General features: G+C 37.8%; 2 protein-coding genes across 10 annotated transcripts; both read right to left on the bottom strand.

Moving 5' to 3' along the window:
- Positions 1-38: 38 nt before the first annotated feature.
- On the bottom strand, positions 39-3916 carry LOC135676999 (GDSL esterase/lipase At3g26430-like). 3 transcript variants are annotated; one of them, XM_065188811.1, is made up of 6 exons: positions 3795-3916; positions 1595-1938; positions 1304-1513; positions 1072-1232; positions 726-996; positions 39-527 (listed from the first exon to the last, which is right to left on the bottom strand). In XM_065188811.1, the coding sequence occupies exons 1-6, from the start codon at positions 3878-3880 to the stop codon at positions 253-255; spliced, it is 1347 nt and encodes a 448-aa protein (XP_065044883.1). In that variant the 5' UTR covers positions 3881-3916; the 3' UTR covers positions 39-252. The 3 variants fall into 3 exon arrangements, with proteins under 3 accessions (XP_065044883.1, XP_065044884.1, XP_065044885.1); XM_065188812.1 differs by having other exon boundaries at positions 726-993; XM_065188813.1 differs by having other exon boundaries at positions 322-534.
- Positions 3512-19552, bottom strand: LOC103989357 (protein STICHEL). 7 transcript variants are annotated; one of them, XM_065188808.1, is made up of 9 exons: positions 19069-19552; positions 17523-17625; positions 12994-15116; positions 12162-12381; positions 7957-8502; positions 4944-5688; positions 4175-4244; positions 3948-4088; positions 3512-3857 (listed from the first exon to the last, which is right to left on the bottom strand). In XM_065188808.1, the coding sequence occupies exons 3-8, from the start codon at positions 15019-15021 to the stop codon at positions 3978-3980; spliced, it is 3720 nt and encodes a 1239-aa protein (XP_065044880.1). In that variant the 5' UTR covers positions 15022-15116; positions 17523-17625; positions 19069-19552; the 3' UTR covers positions 3512-3857; positions 3948-3977. The 7 variants fall into 7 exon arrangements, with proteins under 7 accessions (XP_065044880.1, XP_009406452.2, XP_065044882.1 ...); XM_009408177.3 differs by having other exon boundaries at positions 3512-4088; positions 19069-19186; positions 19286-19551; XM_065188810.1 differs by having other exon boundaries at positions 3512-4088; positions 7957-8147; positions 8268-8502; positions 19069-19548.
- Positions 19553-20372: the final 820 nt, after the last annotated feature.

Raw genomic sequence — 20372 nt, 5'->3', positions numbered from 1 at the left:
TAGTTAAAGTCAACATGCATCTTGCAACTTGCTGATACTATTTCATGAATTCATCATCATCCCATATGGCATTTTGGATTCAAATGGACCCAATCTGATCTAAACCAACAAAAAATTTTGTCTTGTGAATATGACAATAATCCATGAATCTATGAAAGAAAGAAAGAAAGAAAAAGAAATCATAGCGTTATTCTGAAGAAGACTACCAAAGCCATGCAATGGTGCAGCAAAATCCATGCAAACAAAGAGGCATTATGTTGTGGGCGTCTTCTTCCCACATGCCATGCTCAGAGGAACCGAAGGGTGCGAGAACTCCCCGCCGGAGATGTGAAGGAATACCCACTTGTTTGCAGCCTCAGTGTAATGAGCTCCGTCCCAAACTATCCTCTTCCATGGCTTCCTGCACGACTTCCCCAGCAGGACTCTCGTGCCGTCCACCTCCGCCGTGTCGCCGCACCAGACGTCAGCGTCGAAGTTGTACGCGCCGCCGCCGTGGCCACAGCAAGCTCGCAACGGACGCTCGAATCCTGAAACCTTGCATCCTTCACGTCTCATCAACAGTGTCGAGAAAGAGACCAGTGCGTAAACTACGGGTGAGCATGTGACTCCTTTTGCCTTAATGGATCTCTAGAACATGGCTAGCGGACGAGCCATGGCGCATGCATGTGAACTCGATAGTTCAGCTATAAGGTTGACTTCGCAGAAGGTGGTGGTGTTAGCGTTACCGTAAATCGCGGCGCGGCGGAAGAGGGAGTACTTGACGGAGTAGATGTCGGTGAAGATCAAGGAGGCGAGAGGGAGGTGCTTCCGGAGCTGCGCTACTGTTTCATTCAGCATCGTGTTGAATTGCTCGGCCAGTGCGTTGAAGAGGATGGAGCAGCCGGAGGAGTCGAACCGTGAGGCCGCCGGCGGCACGCGGACCAGCACATAGGGAAGACATCCCAAGGGGCCTGTGTTGTGGATCCAGAACGACCTCCCTCCTTTCTCATACACCTTCTGTGCCAACACAATTGCCGTCGTTGGAATGCATGCAACAAGACGATCGACGTGCTCAGAGTTGTTGGAAGGTACCTGCACAACTCTTGAGAGCTCCTTCAGTGCAGCTGAGAGGTACGGCGTTGCGGACACGTTCTGGAAGTAGAGCGCGGTGAGATCATTCTGACCGATGTCGAACATGTAGAGCGCTCGGGCGAAGTCTTCCTCTTTGGGCATCAGATGGCCGAAGACTCCTCCTGATGACTTGGTAGGATCAGAACCAGATTGCTGCTACTGTTCCCTGCACGCTACTACTGCAGAGACATACCTCGCCTGAACACTGCTCGAGAACGGTGCCTGAGCTGCAAGAACTGCTTCAGCTGCACGTCCAAGGAGAAGGGACTGTAGCCGCCGCGAGCCAGCGTGACGTTCTGCGGCAAGATCGTCGACAGGGAAGTGGCGAAGTTGGCGCCATGGCTGAAGTTGGCGGCGACCGAGTCCAGAAACGCGCTTATGTGCGGCAACCCGAGGCTTTCGGCTGAAGGTTCACGGCGTGCGAGTGAGAATAGCGATAGATGCTTACAGGGAAAGTACTGAAGAGGAAGGAGACGATGATCACCGGCGAAGTCGATGATGAGGCGGCCATCGGAGTACCTCCCGGCGGGCATCTTGAAGAAGGTCTCGCCGTAGGGCCAGGGGACGGGGCCGAAGGCGGCCGACAGGCCGCCGGTGTCGGAGTTGGAGTCGCCGAAATTGAAGATGGCCGGGAAATGACATGGCGAGGCCACTGTCGGCAGCAGTAAGATGCCAAGGAGGAGGAGAAGCCTCATGGCAGGAGTGAGAAGACAGATGCCGTCGGGTCGAATGAGAGAGAGGGAGGCTTTTGGCCTGCGTTCGAGTGGGGTGGCATGTGAGGAGATCTCAAATTGGGGGAGAGGATGAGCTGCTGCTTGGATTGCACGGCTGCATAGCTTTTTGCAGTTAGAAACAGAGACTGTTGTTTGCGGTCAATAGAATAATGCATGCCTGACATTGCAGTGCTCATGAATGCTGCTGCAGTATTGGAATTGGAGACAAACTTGATTCCTTTGATGGTTCTTGTTGCTTGTTTTTCTAGTTCTTGGATCTGTGTGTGTTCCAAGAAGGTGCTACTATGTAGTATCTTTGTATTCTTATGAGAAATTGACTACAAAAATTGCAAATGGAGGAATATTTTTATGTTCATGGAGTTTCAATGTGTGCAAACCTTCATAAACAGTCTATTATACATATAGTTTAAGCCTTACAAGTTGCAGATGAAGTCAATATACTAACTTTATGTGTTGATTTAGTTTGGATGATCACCACTGTAAATTATGCAATCTATTAAATTTGGTCAGCTCTTCTAATTTTGATTAATTTATGTTCAAAAGTGCTTGGCATAGGTTCTCACTAAGTCCAAGTCTTACACCATTAATATATTTTACATTCATGTTTTAAATAACAAATCAATTTGAAGAGTAAGAACAAGGTGAGTTTATTTTATGAGTTGGATTGTAGTCTACTATGGAGCATCTTCCAGATTAGATGCCCAGAGCACTGATTAGTATTTCTAATGGAGATTAATTTTGACTATTTCTTACATTGAATTAAAAATCATGTTATGGTATATATATATATATATATATATAACTATTTCACCAAAACTTGTAGTTTTGTGTTCAATGTCTAAAGGGCATGGCAGATCATGACAATGTAAACTATCCTCTTTTTTCTGGTGAAGGTTATCAGGAAATTATATACAAGATCACCACAAAATTACCTCAGCCAATTGAATAAAGATACTCATGATCAACAAGTGAACAATGATATGCATATCATCCACAAAAAAATCAACTGCTAAAACTAATCTTTAGATAAATCTGATAGAGAAGCATAATTCCAGGGCATTCATCATGCACTAGAAGAACAAAATCTAGGGAAATACTTGATGGCCTAACAAGAGCAGGTTGGTATCACTTGAATTAGTTTACCATAAGGTATATTGTATACGTATTAATTGAAAGAACTACACTGTAAAGTGAAAATGATGATAACATTGATGTAGATTAGAAACAAAAATGTTATGTAGATCCGGTATACTGAATATGATACCATTCAAGGAATGGTGCTCTGATACTTTTGTCAAAGTATGAACTGGAATACTTTTCCAATACTTTCAGTTAAATATATTAAAATTAACTAAAAAAACTATAAATAAAATGTACATGATCATAATGTCGATGTAGATCACTAGATCAGCAACAAAAATGTTATGCAAAACAAATATGGTCAAGTAATCCTATGTCATGGCACTGTTGTGTGCCAATAATTTTCTGACAAAGTATGAATTGTCATACTCGCCGACACAAAAATTGGTCTAACCAGATGGTGGCACCTTCGGCACACATCATGCTGTGCCATCTTTCTATGAAACGTTTCATCTTTTACAATATGAACCAATGGGAATAACAATGCTTGACACTATTAGACAAGCTCTTATTTGTTCCTGCTAGCATGATAAAGATACTTGATTCTCATCTCAGTGATTACGTGGTAATTTTGATGTCTGACAAGATACCAAAGGAAAAAAGAGTATAACAGAAATTCATTGGTTTAGAACTATGAAATCTTCTATCAGCTCAGAAAATAAATTGTTCTTCAAGAAAAAAGCAGATTAACCAGGAGCACTGAGGTGAATCATTGAAGCAGTTGCCCGATTCATTGCAAGCCGATAATATTTCTCATAACAAATGCTTCAACTTAGTACTGATTAGGACAAAATGGCTCATCTAAGTTACCTTTGTACTCGTAGAATGAAAAGGCTTGCTGTTGAGCTTGCTGGCAAGATAAGATCCAAGTAGCTGACCCCAGATAGTTGGGACATCACAGTTCTTGTTATATTTGAATAATAGAAAGGCAATTGGACACAAATGGTATGAGAATGTACTCACTGAGGTGTAAAATCTGCAAATTTCTCCCATTCATTTGCTCAACCTGTCTTCTGCTGACTTCAGCTTCACACACTGCCCAAACAATGAGAGTCGACTAGCCCGACTAACCCTTGGTGACCTTAGATGGATTCCCTGCTTTACCTGATTGTCACAGAATTGCAAGGCTAAGTTTTTAAAACTCTAAAAAGCTCATAGATGAGAAAAAGAAAACAAGATCCAATTGCAACCTTTCTTCCACGGCTTTTGGGGTTTTTCCAACAGAGAATCCCATTGCAACCAGGTCCTGATTCATATCCCCTGGAATGCAGTATAGCAATTTAGATTGATGTGAAAGAAATGGACTACATCAAGCTAGACTGAATCACTTTGTCATTTTTGTATATTAATGTTATTACATGACACCAAAAGAAATGATAATGCTTAACATTTTCCATAACAAAATATCTTCTTACTCATTAAGAAACAAGCTCTAAATTAGCCCAGAAATGTTATTTTAGACCACGGTTCAGATCAAGAGAGGAAAAGAAAATTCATCAAGATCAACCGGTCACCTACAACTGCAAAGGTTTTACAAGTTGTTCTTTTCTATCCATATTAGGATGCCATGATAAGTAATTCACATACAAATTTTACCCATTAGTCATACTTTAATTAAGAATCAAGTATCCCTTTCTTGTACTAAGATAACACAGTAACAAAAACAACAGATAAATGAAAGATCAACAGATGGATGGCTCTGATATGCACATGATACCCACCCTCTATAGAGATTAAAAGAGTGAACTCTGCAAAAGTCACAAATTCATCAACTGCATAAAGAACTTAAAAATAGAAAAAAGCCTCCAAAACTATTGTCAGATATGTGGAAAACAATTTCATCTAAAACTCTTGTGTAAATAATTCACCAAATTTTCTGTCCTAACATCTTAGGTAATAATATGCAGAACTGGATATCTACACGTTCTTAAATATATTTACTGAAAGCAAAAAACTTACATCTTCTGCTTCTCAGAGTTGCCTGTCTTGTAACAGTGCAATAAACTTGGAGAAATGGCATAGTGATCGGCTCTTTCATATTGTTCCTTGTGATCGCCCTCAGTGGCACTGGTTCTTAAAGCTTTGATCCCTTGAACCAATTCATCATCCCAATTCTTTAATGATTTCGGTGTTGTTGTCAAAGATTGTTTACTACTCGGATGGTTTACTCCATTCTGTGGAAGAATTTGGTTCTTATCAGGCTTTGGCTGACTTACATATCCAGGCTCTGCAGTTTGAAGCCATGCAGTCTCCAACCTCTGCTCATCAGTAGCTGCTTTTAGAGGTCTTTGGGCTAAAATCCCCTGACCTTTATCATTACTGTTACATGAACCATCTAATACTGGTACACTTGTCTGTACATAGTCCATTTCTCCAAGTGCAGATATGTCAGTTTTCTCATGGGCTCTTTCTGGATTTCCTTCACAGGAATCCAGAATTTTGCTTCCTTTGATCTTTCCTATATTGGGATGGCTAATAAGGTTATCAGATCTTGCCTCTCTTTGCTTATCTTTTTCCATTTGGTTGCTTGCTAGAGATGGCTCTGATTGTAATACATCAGAATGAACTTTGGGTAGAAGTGCCATTCTAACTTCTACATTGTATCCCAAGACTATCTCCATTGAGTTTGTGATGCTGCTCAGAAATCTCTCAGCTCTGGATTTTGTAACACTATCCTCAAATCCAATGAAAGCAATCAATATGCCTGCCAAAAGGTAGTAAAGGTCTTTCTCATAACCAAAGAGATTTCATTATGACAAGGAACATTAATTCAGCAATCTAGTTTCCAAGAAAAAAAGCTAGCTTGGAAAGATTTTGTGAAAAAAAAATGAGGACGTAAGGTAGAACCTTTTGTTTTATTAGTTTTCATTGCAATATGCAGGGACGAAGTCAGGATTCTTCAATTGAGGGCACTATAATCATAGGTAGTTCATATTTTGAACCTGATATGGAGATACATGTAATGGAGTTTAAAACTAAATAAACTTTAGGGGCTGTGTTATTGAACATGGATAAGGGGGTGTGGTATGTTACAGAACGTGGATACTTGATTTCATGTTTGCTCATCAAATTTTAAATTTCCAGTTGCAAATCAAAATCTTCATATAAATGAAATAGAGTGCATAATTTAACTTAAATAAAGATAATGGAGTGAATATAATACTAGGGAAAACATACATCTAAGACACCACTACCAAGATGATCAATACAGTTTGTAGGAACCCAGTGTCAACTCAAATTGGTGCGGCACACCTGATTCATAAAGGTTGAGGAAAATAAATGTGAAATATACAAGGCTGGAGTAGAGAAAATGTCATCATGTGACAAAGCAACAACTATGCTGGTATGCACCATCCTCTTAATAGTTACCAAAGGAGGACCTTTGAATGATACAGCACATGTTTTACCGCTGAGAAAATTGGTCAAAAAGAATGGCTAACATGTGGTTTCAAATTCCGTCCGAGACCCATACTGGTCACTAACTGGACCTATGGAGGTCCCTGTATATGAGGTGTACCAGCAGCTTGCCTGAAGAGAAAGCTGTTGAGAGAACAGAGAAGGGATCATCACAATGGGGGCAAGGAGAGAGAGAGAGAGAGAGAGAGAGAGAGAGAGAGAGAGAGAGATTAGCAGTTGTTTTCAGCTGTTCAAATTCCAAAAATTAAAAAAACTTTGATTTCAAACTGGACCCGGTGATTTACATGCCAGAACCAGGTTTAACTGGTAAATACTGATCGGTATATACCAGTCCAACTGGTTTCTTCAACTTCGGTATTACCTAGGCATAATTGGTATACCATGTGCCAATACAGAGTCGGACCAGCAAATGTTACATTCTCTGAAAGATTTTAGGAGCATACATTCCCAGAGATGGTGGAGTACAGATGGAAATTTGACTCCCTAAGATACTTTCTGCTGAAGATTTAGGAGCACATAATTCCCTAGAGTGAACTGCATGCAACAATTAAGCTTGGTATAACAAGTCTTTACATATCTCAAAGGATACAACACTGTTCAAAATAAACATACAATATAACATGTGCTCATCAGTTGTCGATATCCAAAGTTGGATGATGAATGTGCCACTTACATCCAGACTGACATTTTCTGGCACATATCTCACAATATAATAATGCATAATCACATAAACAATCTGTCTATGAAGATATAGAGGACAGAATGATGCATCTTGAAAATTTTATTATGAGGCAATAAATTTATATCAAAGCAGCTACATTTCTCGAGATCTAATAAAGCGAGAACCCAATATATGAGACTCCTTGATATAAATTGGGTTCTCGAGATCACATAAACAGTCTTATTTAGAAGTTGTTTCCGAGACTTGAACATTGGTCTCCTAGGTCCTCAAGGAACAATTTTACCATTGTATCAAGGCTCGCTCTTTTGTCCAAAGCTGATCAGGGAAATATTATCCTTTTTGTATTTATGTAGCTCTATTTCACTAATAAAGTTACATAATGACAAGTCATAATGAAATGTTGACAAACTCATTAACTTCCTATTTGGACTATACCTTTTGCTAGAGGTAGTTTCCTATCAGTTTATTATGAATGTTATGCAATAGACCTTTGCCTAGTTTACCGAATCTCCCAAGAAGGGCATATGTGATGCATGCAGAACTTTCAAGTGCATTGTGGATACTCGGGAACATTGCCACCTAAATCAAGTTGACCTGATTGCTAAAAGTAATCCCTTTAAATAAATGACCATCAATCTTAAAAATAACAAAATGCCTGAATATTTCATAAAACATTTTAACTTGAAATTTGATCGTATATTCCATAAATAACAATTGAAGCAGAAAGAGATGCCTTACACACTGATACGGAACAAGCAGGCTACAATTAATATATGATAGACTGTTATCAAGTACCAAGGTTTGATATGAAAGTCAAGAATAGATAATGAAACAAAAGAGGTAAAATAGTCATCAGATAAAATCATTGCCTACCTCCATTTTCAGAAATTGATAGAAGTCTTCCATTGGCAGAAAGCAACTGTCTCAGTGTGTTTGAGTGGCATCTATGGATGCAAAGATTCCATATCTCATTCAGCATTTCTGGTGTCATAGACCTGAGTTCTCCCTTGCCAGTAGCATCACTTGTATGAGAAAAATTATCTAATATTCTGTCAAGGGATCTCCTGTTTGCAGGTAACACTTTACAATTAGCCATATATGCCGAGTCGATGTAAGGATTAGAGTATATGTTGTTAGTGTAGGATATGAAACAAAAATAATATTCTTGAAACTCAGTAACTTGCCTGTTCTTGTGCATCATGGAGAGACTGTCCATGTCAGACACACCATTACTTTTTCTTCTAGCACTCTGCCTGCTGCTACTGCTTGATCTATTAGGTTCTGTATTATTACCAGAACCAAGCTGTAGCAGAGCAGCAGTAAACCATGTTGATCGTTCACTTGAATGTCTTAGCTGCTTTTCAGCATCAGAAAGAATCTTTAATGCCAGTTGTAGTCTTTCTAACTCAGCTTCAGTTACTAGGAACAGTTTGGAGGTAAATGAAACAAAGTCAGAACACAAAGAAGAACGGCCAACTTCATGCAGAGTGACAAATAAATAATAAAAAAGAAATTCAAATGGAATAAACCTCTGTAATAGAAATTACATTACATGGATTGGTTAGATGTAAATGAATAAATTGTGATTTTGTATTCCTTTGTGACTTGGGAGAACATGTTTCAAGTCATGGAAAAAGTTTGTGTAGTTAGAGAAAGGCTGCATATATTGACCCTCCTTAGACCTCTCATTGGTGGGAGCCTCGTGGATTGGGTATGATCTTTGTGATTCTGTGTTAACATAGCGGTGCCATGTTAATGAGTGGCCATTATCACGAACAGAATGAAGAAAACCAATAATCTTTCTCATCAACAAAATTTACAGTAAGAAAGCAATTAATTAACATGCTTTAGAGGAAATAGGAGAACTCTATGACCTGTATCAGCAGGAAAACAGTAAACAGATATTGAATAATGTGTAACAAAAATCAGAAGTTGGCCCTTCATTTGATCAGACTGTGATATAATCCCCTATTGTCACAAAGCTTTCTTCATGCCCTTGTAACAGGGTTTCTTTGAGTATCACCTCCCACCTTCAAACTTTTGATGGGAACCTTTACTGTTGCTTAAAGATGTATAGCCATATTAAATGTGTAGACCATGATAGCATCAGTATAATAAAAAAAGTTAGTGATATTTATGAAAATCTGAGAAATGCATGTAATATATTGTTGGTACAGGTGTACCGTGTATATGTCACAGGAGTTGGAGTTAAGAGCTTTGAATGGCATAGACATTAAAGTCAATTTGACGTGGGGAATTTGAACCAAATCTCTCAAGAATTAACTACAAATAAATAAGCTTTTCCGAGTCTAGAATAGGAACAGATTCAATCCAACATCAATGGAGCAATTTAGTTCAGTCAGCAATTCTTTCTGGTCTGAAAAACCACACTGATTTTTGTTTTACCAAATTTAAAGTTTATAAACATTTGAAATTATCATCAAACCACAAACGTAACATTAACAGTGAGTCATCCATAAAATAAGTTGTCACAATTACTGAACTACTAAACACTACAGAAAATGAGAATCCAATCAATTATGTCCTAACATACCTGGCTATAGACATAAGATATCTAAACTCCTGCATGAAGCTCAGAAGAAATAAATATTTGTAACTATTTTTCTAGACCAAATTATAAATTAGAATTCTACAATTGGACAAAACTTTAATGTAAGTTGTTGCCTATAACATGTAAACATGGGCACATATTTTTATCTATCAATAGCTGTATATTAAATTATCTGAAAAATAAAATTGATTCCTTAGGACACTAAGCCTAATATATTACCTAAATAATAATCTTACACTTGCATGATACATTCTCGTAAGTGATGAACAGGAAAATTTTCTTTGGCTTGGCATTTTCATGATAATGATCTTCAACTTTTCCCACTAAACTATGTATAAAAACACAAAAACCCAGTCAGCTCACCAATACTACAACCAAATCGATACAATGTCTTGTAGAATCCTGCTCCACACCTTTTTACTCTGCCAAAAGCTGATCTTTTTATGAATTTCTTACACCCGACTGAGGTACTTATCCTTCCTAGAAAAATCTCTTCCTTTATTCTTCCCTACTCATGTATTAGCCCATCTCATAACATTTTAGTGGTTCCCCCTTCAAACATAAAATACGGAAGTAAACTTTGTGATATAATATGGCAGTTGAGAACTGCATCATATAACCTTCATGTATAACAGTTAATTTCCTCATTAATTTCCTCAAGCTATACTTAACTGATTGAGAGAAGCTAAAATATTGGCCAGTTTTACATCAATAAACTTTAACATAATATAACTGACCATGATTTTAATGGGCCTGGTATCTTATACTGTAGAAACCCTCCTGAACCAATATGCTACTTTTGACTCAAGCATATGTCAAACATTGGTAAAAATATTTAACATGCAACCAATGATTTCAATAGGTGCTCGGGCGCTCGCCTAAGTGCTTAGGTGAGGCGAGGCAAGGCCCGAGTGCCTCACTTCATTTCCAGGGGGCACGCTTCAAAGAGGCGTCGTGTGGGCACTCGCCCAAGCCCAAGCGTCGGGCGCTTCGGATGAGCGCCCGGGTTAAACTAGGTGACCAAACTAGCATTTTAGGTCTGGTTCGGTCTCTGGTGCTTTAGTTGGTTCAATCGAGCCAACTAAAGCACCGATATTAGTCTTCCTCTCACGACTTCCCAACCCTAACCCTACTCGCTGCTCCCACTCCCGCTGCCACTATCGTCGTTCCCGCTCCTGCTTCCGCTGCTCACTACTACCGCTGCCACTGTCGCCGCTCCCGCTACCGCTGCTCGCTTCTACCGCTTTCGCTCGTCGCTCCCGCTCCCACTGCTCGCTGCTACCGCTGCCGCTGCCACTATTGTCGCTCACCACTCCCGCTGCCACTGCCGTTGCTCGCTGCTACCGTTGCCGCTGCCACTATCGTCGCTCGCCGCTCCTGCTCCCGCTACCGCTGCTCGTTGCCACTATCGTCGCTCACCGCTCCCTCTCCCCACTACCGCTGCTTGCTGCTACCACTGCTCTCAGTCAGCAGCCTCGATCTTCCTCTTACTCATGCTCTTCTCACTTCGATAGTATACTATTAACAGTACATTAACAGTATACTACTAACTGTATTCTAGTAACAGTATTTTTATTTATTAGATTAATAATATATATTTTTATTTTAATACTATTAATTTTTATTTATTTGAAATTATTGCTATCATTTGAATTTTGAGACTTTTTGTTAATGTGATATTGTAATTTTACAATATTTTCTTAATTTAATATTATTTTTTATTTAAATAATTATATTTATTAATTATATTATATATATTTTTATATTTTAGCGTCTCGCTTTGCTCGAGCAAGCGCCTAGCACCTCAGGCATGTTTTGACCTTAGTGTCTTTTGACGTCTAACGTTTTTTAAATCACTACATACAACATAGTCATCAGTTATAAATACAAGTAAAATCATGGTAGCTGAACATACTGGAAGAACCTTCAAGCAAGCATTCTCTATAATAATCAAGGGACGGGAAGAACCTATAAGCAAGCATCATTTTCTACATTATCAAGATCACTGCCAGCTGCCAAATGTTTGTCAATTGAGTTGGCAGTAAGGAACACATCTACTTAGAGAAGAGAAGTTATATACTAGTGCCTCAATCACCTGAAGGCAGGAAGGACTAAGTTGGATCTCAATCACCAACACACGAACAATTGATATGTTGGCAAAAGATGTTGAAACGGAAGCAGAACTAAATCAGCCACACAGTTTTTCCTGTTTTATTGAATATCTTGTTCAAGTAAAAATTTTTATCCTTTCTAATTTTTATGCTTCCAGTGTTCTAGTTCACTTACCCCTCCGAGATTCTAAGCAAATCAAGGCATGATATCTGACAAATATAGCACTTCTAATAAGAATCACATGGTAATAGCAAATAGTTATTGTTCTCAATTCGGTTAGCCCTCCTGAAGCATTGCATTTAGTACAATAAAAAGTAGAGAAACAAGAGATATGATTGAACATCATCCAGTGAATGGCAAGAACAAAAGAACATGATCTGTCTGATGCACTCACAATTTCGCCCGCCAAGAGTTGTATCACCAGAATGTAGGTCTGCCAATCGGTAAGTTCCAGCAATTATGTCCATTATAAGACCAGCTAATTGGGACATCAAGGCTATTGGATCAACACCAGAATTTATCAGCTCTCTAGACCTTTTAACCGTTTCAGCAGTATCTGATGACATGGCTATCTCCAGAAGATCAAGTAATTTCTCATCTGGCACAACTCCTACCTGTAAGTTCTCATAATAAGATAACTTTGCTTATTGGAGAAAAGAAACATCACTTATTAAATCTAATAGAAGAAAAAGCATAAGCATGCTGACATTGCTTTAATTCAAACATAAGAAAATTATACACAAAGAGAAAGTTCTATCAATAGGTTTAGAACAATTTAAATTTTAACAGAAGTGATGTGCTGAACACTATTTGACAACTCAAAGCATCCATTGAGAAAGATGACATCAAGTGAGAAATGAAAAGAAAAGTTGTAAATAAGACAGAAGATATGCAAGAAATAAGAAGTTCAAACATTTGCCGATGGAACTTTGTCCTTTAGAAGGCAAAAAAAAATCTCTCAACTTAGAAAATCAAAGAGCCTTAAAAAAACTTATCATCAATGTCTAAAGATTTCCATTTTCAAGTCCAAAATAACAGATGCATATTTTGATGTCAAAAATGATTTCCAAATTCCAATATATGTAGACAGTTATTAATTAAATATAAAGTCAAGAACAATATATGAAGCCCCTAAGTCAAACAGATATCAATATTTAAATGCTTAATTTTAATGAAATTGAACATAAAAGACTGTAGATACAGTGACAATGTGGAAGCAAACTCACTAAGTCATTTACAAGCGAAGTAGTTATTCTTTTGCCCAGCAAACTTAATTGATCCAACATTATTTCTGCATCCCTAAGTGAACCATCCGAATTCAGAGCAATTAAATCTAGAGCATCCAGTTCAATATCAAGATTTTCTTTTACAGAGAGAGTCCTCAACCGGCAGACTATATCAACATCCTTGACCTTCAAAAAGATGTATTTTTGACATCGTGATACAACGGCACGAGGCAAGCTACCTGTTCCAGTAGTTATAAATATGAATACAACACGAGGCAATGGTTCTTCAAGAAATTTCATGAATGTGGACCAATTTTGTGAAGATAACATGTGGCATTCATCAATGACAAAGACTTTATACTGTGAAATTGTTTTAGCCATTGATAGACTTTTCAGCAAATATCTAACTTGATCTATGCACATCTTATTTGTTGCATTGGCTTCTATAAAGTTTGTTCCATGTCTACTAGAAAAAGCAGTGCATTCTCTACAAAACCAACATGGCTTGTTCTCTTCACTAAGACAATTTAAAGCTGCAGCAAATATTCTTGCAGATGAAGTTTTTCCTGTCCCACGAGGACCATGAAATAGGTAAGCAGGAGCTATTTTTCCTCTTGAAATGGCATTACCAAGAGATTGAACAACAATGTTCTGTCCAACGATTTCATGAAAAGACCGTGGCTGGTACTTTTGGCTCAAGGTTCTTTGATCTGCTATCTCCAAGGAAGTTCTTCCAGGTAGGTCCATTTCCAGTCTCTCTTGACTTTTGCAGCTAGACCATCTCCTCCCATTCAAACGGCTCATCGCTTCCAAATCAAGCTCCCCAAATTTACTTGACAGTTCATCACTTGAAGTATCTAATGATGAATGGCCTTCGTCACAGCTATTGGTCAGCAAAGGTAAACCTTGAGAAGATTTTGACAGGTAATTTTGCTTGTGACAACCTGATAAATTCTTCTTATTAGACAAAGTCTGACTCCCACAGAGAATGCTACTGCCTTTTCTTTTTAGGGTATCTGATAGTGAAGGAGAAATAAAACCTCCACCACCCCTAGCTCTAGTTATCTTTGACCAATAGCTAGGAATACCACATTTTTTAGCCTTTGGTAACTCTAGTTGATCCAGGCCATCCCCATCAAACGAAGTAGCAGTTCCATCCCAAGAACCAATAGTGCTGGGGTCCTGACCACCATATTTGTAGTAAGAGCAACTTGAAGCAGGAGTACAAGATTGAGATGATCCCACTCTTTTACTAGTTCTAGGAATTCTTGAAGAAGACAACTGACATCCATGTCCACATCCATGTAAAATTGGTGATGCAGAGCGAGAAATAAATCCAATTTTTTGGCTTAGATCCTGTGCCAAATGCTGCAAATTCTCAGAATTATAGTCCCCACTGTCATCAGATCCCTCAATTGAGTCAAGAATTCCTAAAGAGCTTGATGTTGTATCCAGCAGCTTTAAGGCAGCTGAATGCTTAATCAATCCCCCTTTCAAAATTGATTTTCTTCTAAATTTTCTGATAGTTCTTCTAACAGGAATTCTTGAATCGATAGCCGCAACATTATACATGTTTACAGGAACTTCAAGGCAAGTATCACTCTTAGAATCCACAATGAGAGAACTGCTTAAACTGAAGTTTTCTGGACTTTCTTCTGCAAGAAGAGAATTGCTTACGCTGAAGTTTTCTGGACTTTCCTTAGCTGATTCTTCTCTGTCTTCCTCATCTAGTTTCTGTGCTCTTTCAATGGGCTTAGAAGAACTCAAACTACAGAGATGTAACTTTTGCCTTCCATTTTTACCTCTGGATAGTAAATTAAGTAATGAGCCATGATTAATTTCTCCTGTAAATTTTTCTATCATTCCATGTCCATTTTTTGGCTTAGAGTTTGCAAAAAATGATTTAGAACTCAAAGAGGACCTCCAGGATGAACAAGTTTCTGGATCCCGTAAGAATGGTGCCTTTCGGAGAGCAACAAGCTCCCTCTTCAAGTGAAGTTCATTTGGAGCAACAGAAGTCTTCAACATTCTCTTGCAATTAAAACCTCAACTGAAGTACACAGATCGACAAGGCCAGAATCCAGGAAAATTTGACATACATTGCATACTAGCACATACCTAAACTACAGGAAACATCACTGTCAAACTATAAGTTAAAAAAAGCTAAGCTGCAACAAAATATTGTACCAGAGACACAAGGTTGTATAACAAACAATTGAAAGGGACAGATACAATTAATAATTTTCATTCAAAACAAGATGATTGATAAAAAACAATTAAAACTCTAAAAAGAATACGAACTCATGAAACTTGTGAATTATTATCTAAGATCTCTCTAAAGAAAATTGGCTCCTGTAGTTTTAGTCATGGACCACTTAAGCCCTTATGGTTTACTCATGTCTAAAATAACTCTTATATTTTTTAAAATATAACATATAAGCTCCTCCTATCAAGTCTGAGTTAACAGACGTTAGAGTCTGCTTACGTGATATGATGACTTATAATAAACTATTAATATAATAACACATGTAATTTAAATTTAAAAAAGGGATCCATTTTAGCTCCTATATTTTTTGTCATAAAACACTTAAGCCCTTATGATTTTGTTTGTGTCTAAAATAACCCCTATATTTTTAAAAACATAGCATATAAACCCCTCCCGTCAAGCCTGAGTTGACAGATGTTAAAGTCTGCTTACATGGCATGTTGACTCATAATAAAACATTAATATAATGACATGTGTAATTTAAGTTTAAAAAAAAGGTCTATCTTGTCGAGAAAGAGGAAGTGGCAGAGGCCGTAGCAGTGGACGAAGGAGGAGAAGTAGAGGTAGGAGAGGTCGAAGGCGGAGGTGAGGGAGAGTTGAACCACACGTCGTAGGCACGACGGGTGGAGGCACAGGAGAGGACGAAGTGAGAGGCGATGGGGATGAAGATGCCCAGGAAGAGGAAGAGGGACCAGGAGACCATTGCATGCCTAGCGTCGGACTAGTTGACGCACATCCACTTGAGACAAGAGTGGAAGCTCCTGAGCTTATCGTCAGCGCAGAAGAGGCTACGTGCGTACGACACCCTGCTAGGCAATAGCGACTTGATGCTACTACTGGTGGTCGCTTCCACAATGATACCTCCTCCTACCATTGATGGTGCTCTCAATTTTTTTAATTTAAATTACACGTGTTATTATATTAATAGTTTATTATGAGTCAGTATGTCACATAAGCAGACTCTAACGGATGTTAACTCAAACTTGATAGGAAAGACTTATATACTATATTTTTAAAAATATAGAAGTTATTTTAGACACGAACAAAACCAATAAAGGCTTAAGCGGTTTATGATCAAAACCACAAGGGCTAAAATGGATATTTTTTTAAACTTAAATTATACATATCATTATATTAATAGTTTATTATAAGTCAGCATACCATATAATTTTAACGTCTGTTAACTTAGACTTGACGGGAGGAGATTATATGCTACGTTTTTTAAAATGTACGAGTTATTATAGATATGAGTAAATCATAAAAACTTAAGTTGTCCATGATTAAAACCACAGAAGCTAAAACAAAAAAAATAAATAAGAGTCAAGGAATACTAGAACTAGCAATTAACAAAGATTTTTTCAAATGCATGAAAGTGAATATTTGAAGGGGTAAATTAAATATATGTCCAAAATAAATGGTTAATTTTGCTGCATTATTTTTTCTTCCCGCACTTTGAGCTTCTACTCCAAAAAACTTATAGCTATATACTTCAAACTTCAAAGGACTAGCATCAACTTGCAAAACCTAAGTACCAACTGTAGGCTTTCATGCTTACATGACAAGAAAGATACTTGACAAGCATGCAAAACCACTATCAAGTCAGTACATGATCATTGAGGACCTTGAGGATATGCAATCAACTCTGATCTTGTAAAAGCTTAATCAAGAACAAACTGGTACCAATTAGCAGTAGTCTAAGTAAAAAGGAAACAAATTAATGTATGAACAATAAAATGAGAGTTTACATTGTTAATGTTACAGATTTTTGACATTTAGTTTGAGTATACAAAATATTGCATCTTATCAAACTTCAAATTGCTATGTAAAGATTCTAAAAGAACATTATTTAGACAATACCTATTTAGGCTCTCAAAACATGATTTGATTCCTTTGCATCCCCTAGAGTATCTTCTAATTATTCTGTTAAATTTATATCTTACTGATCTGCAGGTGGTAATATGATGACAGAACAATCCCAATGGATTCTAACTAGAAAACTTCACAAAAGACATACAGTGACTTCAAAGGATAAATTAGATTGACTAGGGGCTTCATGAACAATAAATTTAAATGTTTTTAATAACAAAATCATTTACACCAAAAGAATATGAGCATGGCAAATGCCCAGTCATGCATCTGCAAGAGTCAATTTGGCCTGCTAAACAAAACTGTAGCAAGCAAAAAATTGATCAAGGTACAGGGGAGAAAAGCTCTATAGTCTATACTACTCTTTGGTGTTTGCAACCCAAACTAATGTACTTACTTTGTGAAGCTTTAAATTGTAGTCCCCCTCCTCTTTTCTTTCGGAAAAACAAGGACATCCAAGCCATGTTACAAATGTTTCCTTCCCCACATTTGCAGATTCACTACGTGGAAGACATCACCTTTGTTCAGTTAGATCCACTCATGTTGCTCTCAGTTATGCGTCAAGCAAACAAGGTGGAAGAAGAAAGGAAAGAGTCCATGGAAATAAACTATCTAGTCAGGATGAAGATGCAGAACATGAAAAAGAGCATCTAGTTACAAATTCCGTAAATAAGTGACCCAGCATAGCAAATAGCAACAAAGAAAGTCCATTTTCTACACCAAGGTCAACACCCAACATCATATTAAAATGCTGATAGGGTCTTCATAATGCACAAAAATATGATTGACATGAGGTCCAATCATGAAATTTCTGAGGATGAGATATGTAATGACAATATTCCTACCACAGATGCTTATGGAAAGTAAATATAAGGAGTTTAACCAATAACAAGCTGCCATTTTAGGATGAAGGTCCGTCCACGAGTAAGTGAAACTGGCAAAAAGAAACAAGCAACGTATGATGCTCATAGATTCAAGTTTCAAAATTCTGGCAATGAAATTTTCATCTGCCCACAAATTGACTTATCTCAGCTGGACACAATCGTATAAGGACAAGACAGCCCGAAATACCGAAGAACATAGCAACATGTGGGGGTTCAATGATCAAAGTGGTGTACATAAGCAAAGTAGAGATGAATCAGAAAGATTTGTATGGCACCATATGAACCATAAAAACCACCCCCTAAGGCTTGATTGATGGGACAAGAAATGCAATGTCTTTTGTAATACGGGTTCCTAATTCAATTTTAGTCAGGCTAAATTTGACAAATAAGACTCACAAATATGACAATAGTTTTGTAGTATAAACCAGGTGTAGGTGAAAGAGCAGCATGATGAGCATGAAATTGACGGCTCCTTCATGATAATTCCATACACATGTTTTGCATTTTCAAATTTGATATTAAAATGAAAGTAGCATTGAGGATAACTGTCCAGTATCTAAGGAGCTCACTAAACTAATCAGATGTTACTAGTAACACAGATAGAATTAATTACATCTAGGGCAAGTATTTACAAATTGCTTAACTTTGAGGGCAATGAAGGGAACAACTCACTACGAAAAGAACCTCATGAAATCGAAAACCATGCAGAAAATAGATAACTGAAGAACAAGTTAAAATGAATGCAAACTCAACCGATGATTACTCGTCTTTCTTTTTAGGCATAAACTATAGAAGCCATGCATAGATGAGTAGAGACCAAGTGAACCCAAGAATCAAGACAGGTGAGATTTCGAAGTCTATGAAGCTCATGTTAAGTAAAACGAGGCTGATCGTCAGCCACACGAGGATGTCGAAGACAGCATGTAGCAGGCATAATTTAGACAAAAATTGAAAGGAAAGCGGAACAGAGAACTAAGATCAAGGTCCCCAAGTCTAAGCATGAACTCATCAAGAAATATTACAAAAATCCACCCAAAAAAAAAACGAAGTGACGCCCACCTCACTGAGCATCAGAACATACGAAAATCAATTTTCGGCACAACCGCGATACATTTCCTTGATTGCATGCCCGAAAAAGGTGATTTTTCCGTGATTTGGCGTCAGGTAGGTGAGTGATCTACACAAAATGGCGCATCGAAAGCGGCATTACTCGTAACCAAAGAAAGAAACACCCACCGACAACCAAACAAAGATAAAAATGGACGATAAGAATCACCTGGAATTACCGAGTCAATGAACAGGACGCAACCGGCAAACAAGATATAAGCGAACAAACTAAAAAGGGTGTGAGCTGGGCCGGATCAAGCCAATTTTCCACAGTGAGGTGGAGGAGCGAGCTTTGACTGATCCACGGACAAGCGGAGACCCTTCGATCCGGGATTAATTTACACTTTACAGTGGGAATCCATCCTTACTACAGAGAAAGGACGTATTTTTAGGGTTCGTGCCAGGAAGGGCCCCTCAAGTGTCACTCTCGTCACACACCTCCAAAATTCAAACTCCTTCTTCCCCAAACCCCAAAAATCTCTCTCTCTCTCTCTCTCTCTCTCTCTCACTCTCTCAAATTATTTTAAACATGAACTTTTTATTTATCAATTAAACATTTTTTATGTTCATATTCTGTCAGAAATATTCATTCCTTTTTCCAAAGATAAATTTTCAAGGAAAAAAATGGAACTAAACATGTAAGATTTAGTTTATAAGCAAGATTCAAAATCAACCACAATTATCTTGAAAAAAATAGAAAAAGCATAATAATCTTGGACATGGAAAGAAATTAAATGTTCTTTAATCCTTGATAGAAGCCTATGAACATTGGACAGGAGATTCCACAATTATTATTATTATTTTTAGATTCACAAAAGCAAAGATGAAGACTGAAGAGAACTACTTGAATTAATTCAGAACATCTCATTTGTTTGGATTATTTATTTATTTATATCATTGATTTCACGAGCACTGTTTCAAGAATCTTCTCTCTCTTGACTTTCTTCTCTAACATACCAGGGTTTTTCTCTAAAAAGTATTATTTCTCTCTCTACGTTATTATTATTTTCTTTAAACAATCTTTTTCTCTCTCTCTCTCTCTCCAGTGTTATTTCTCTCTCTTAAATATGGCTCTCTCTCTTAAACATGGCTCTCGATGAAATAAGATAAGTCCTTAACACCTAACACCTATTGCTCTCTTGGATCCCACACAAACTCTCTCTCTCTCTCTCTCTCTCTTAGCTTTTTTGAATTTTCTAATGTGGTATGAGAGTCAAATGAACAAAAAAAACGATCTGAATGAGTCAAAATATATA

The sequence above is a fragment of the Musa acuminata genome, chromosome BXJ1-6 (assembly GCF_036884655.1).
Source record: "Musa acuminata AAA Group cultivar baxijiao chromosome BXJ1-6, Cavendish_Baxijiao_AAA, whole genome shotgun sequence".
Lineage (NCBI taxonomy): Eukaryota > Viridiplantae > Streptophyta > Magnoliopsida > Zingiberales > Musaceae > Musa > Musa acuminata.
This window is presented reverse-complemented; position numbering and strand designations above follow the sequence as displayed.

Coding starts and splice junctions, on each gene's coding strand:
- LOC135676999 (XM_065188811.1), bottom strand. CDS start 3,880: ATGTCCCAACTATCTGGGGTCAGCTACTTGGATCTTATCTTGCCAGCA. Junction 1,514..1,594: donor CCTCATCATCGACTTCGCCG/GTGATCATCGTC, acceptor GTGAACCTTCAG/CCGAAAGCCTCGGGTTGCCG. Junction 528..725: donor CCGCCGCGCCGCGATTTACG/GTAACGCTAACA, acceptor GCAAGGTTTCAG/GATTCGAGCGTCCGTTGCGA.
- LOC103989357 (XM_065188808.1), bottom strand. CDS start 15,021: ATGTTGAAGACTTCTGTTGCTCCAAATGAACTTCACTTGAAGAGGGAG. Junction 5,689..7,956: donor ATCAATTTCTGAAAATGGAG/GTAGGCAATGAT, acceptor ACCTTTTGGCAG/GCATATTGATTGCTTTCATT. Junction 4,245..4,943: donor AACTCTGAGAAGCAGAAGAT/GTAAGTTTTTTG, acceptor ACTGCATTCCAG/GGGATATGAATCAGGACCTG.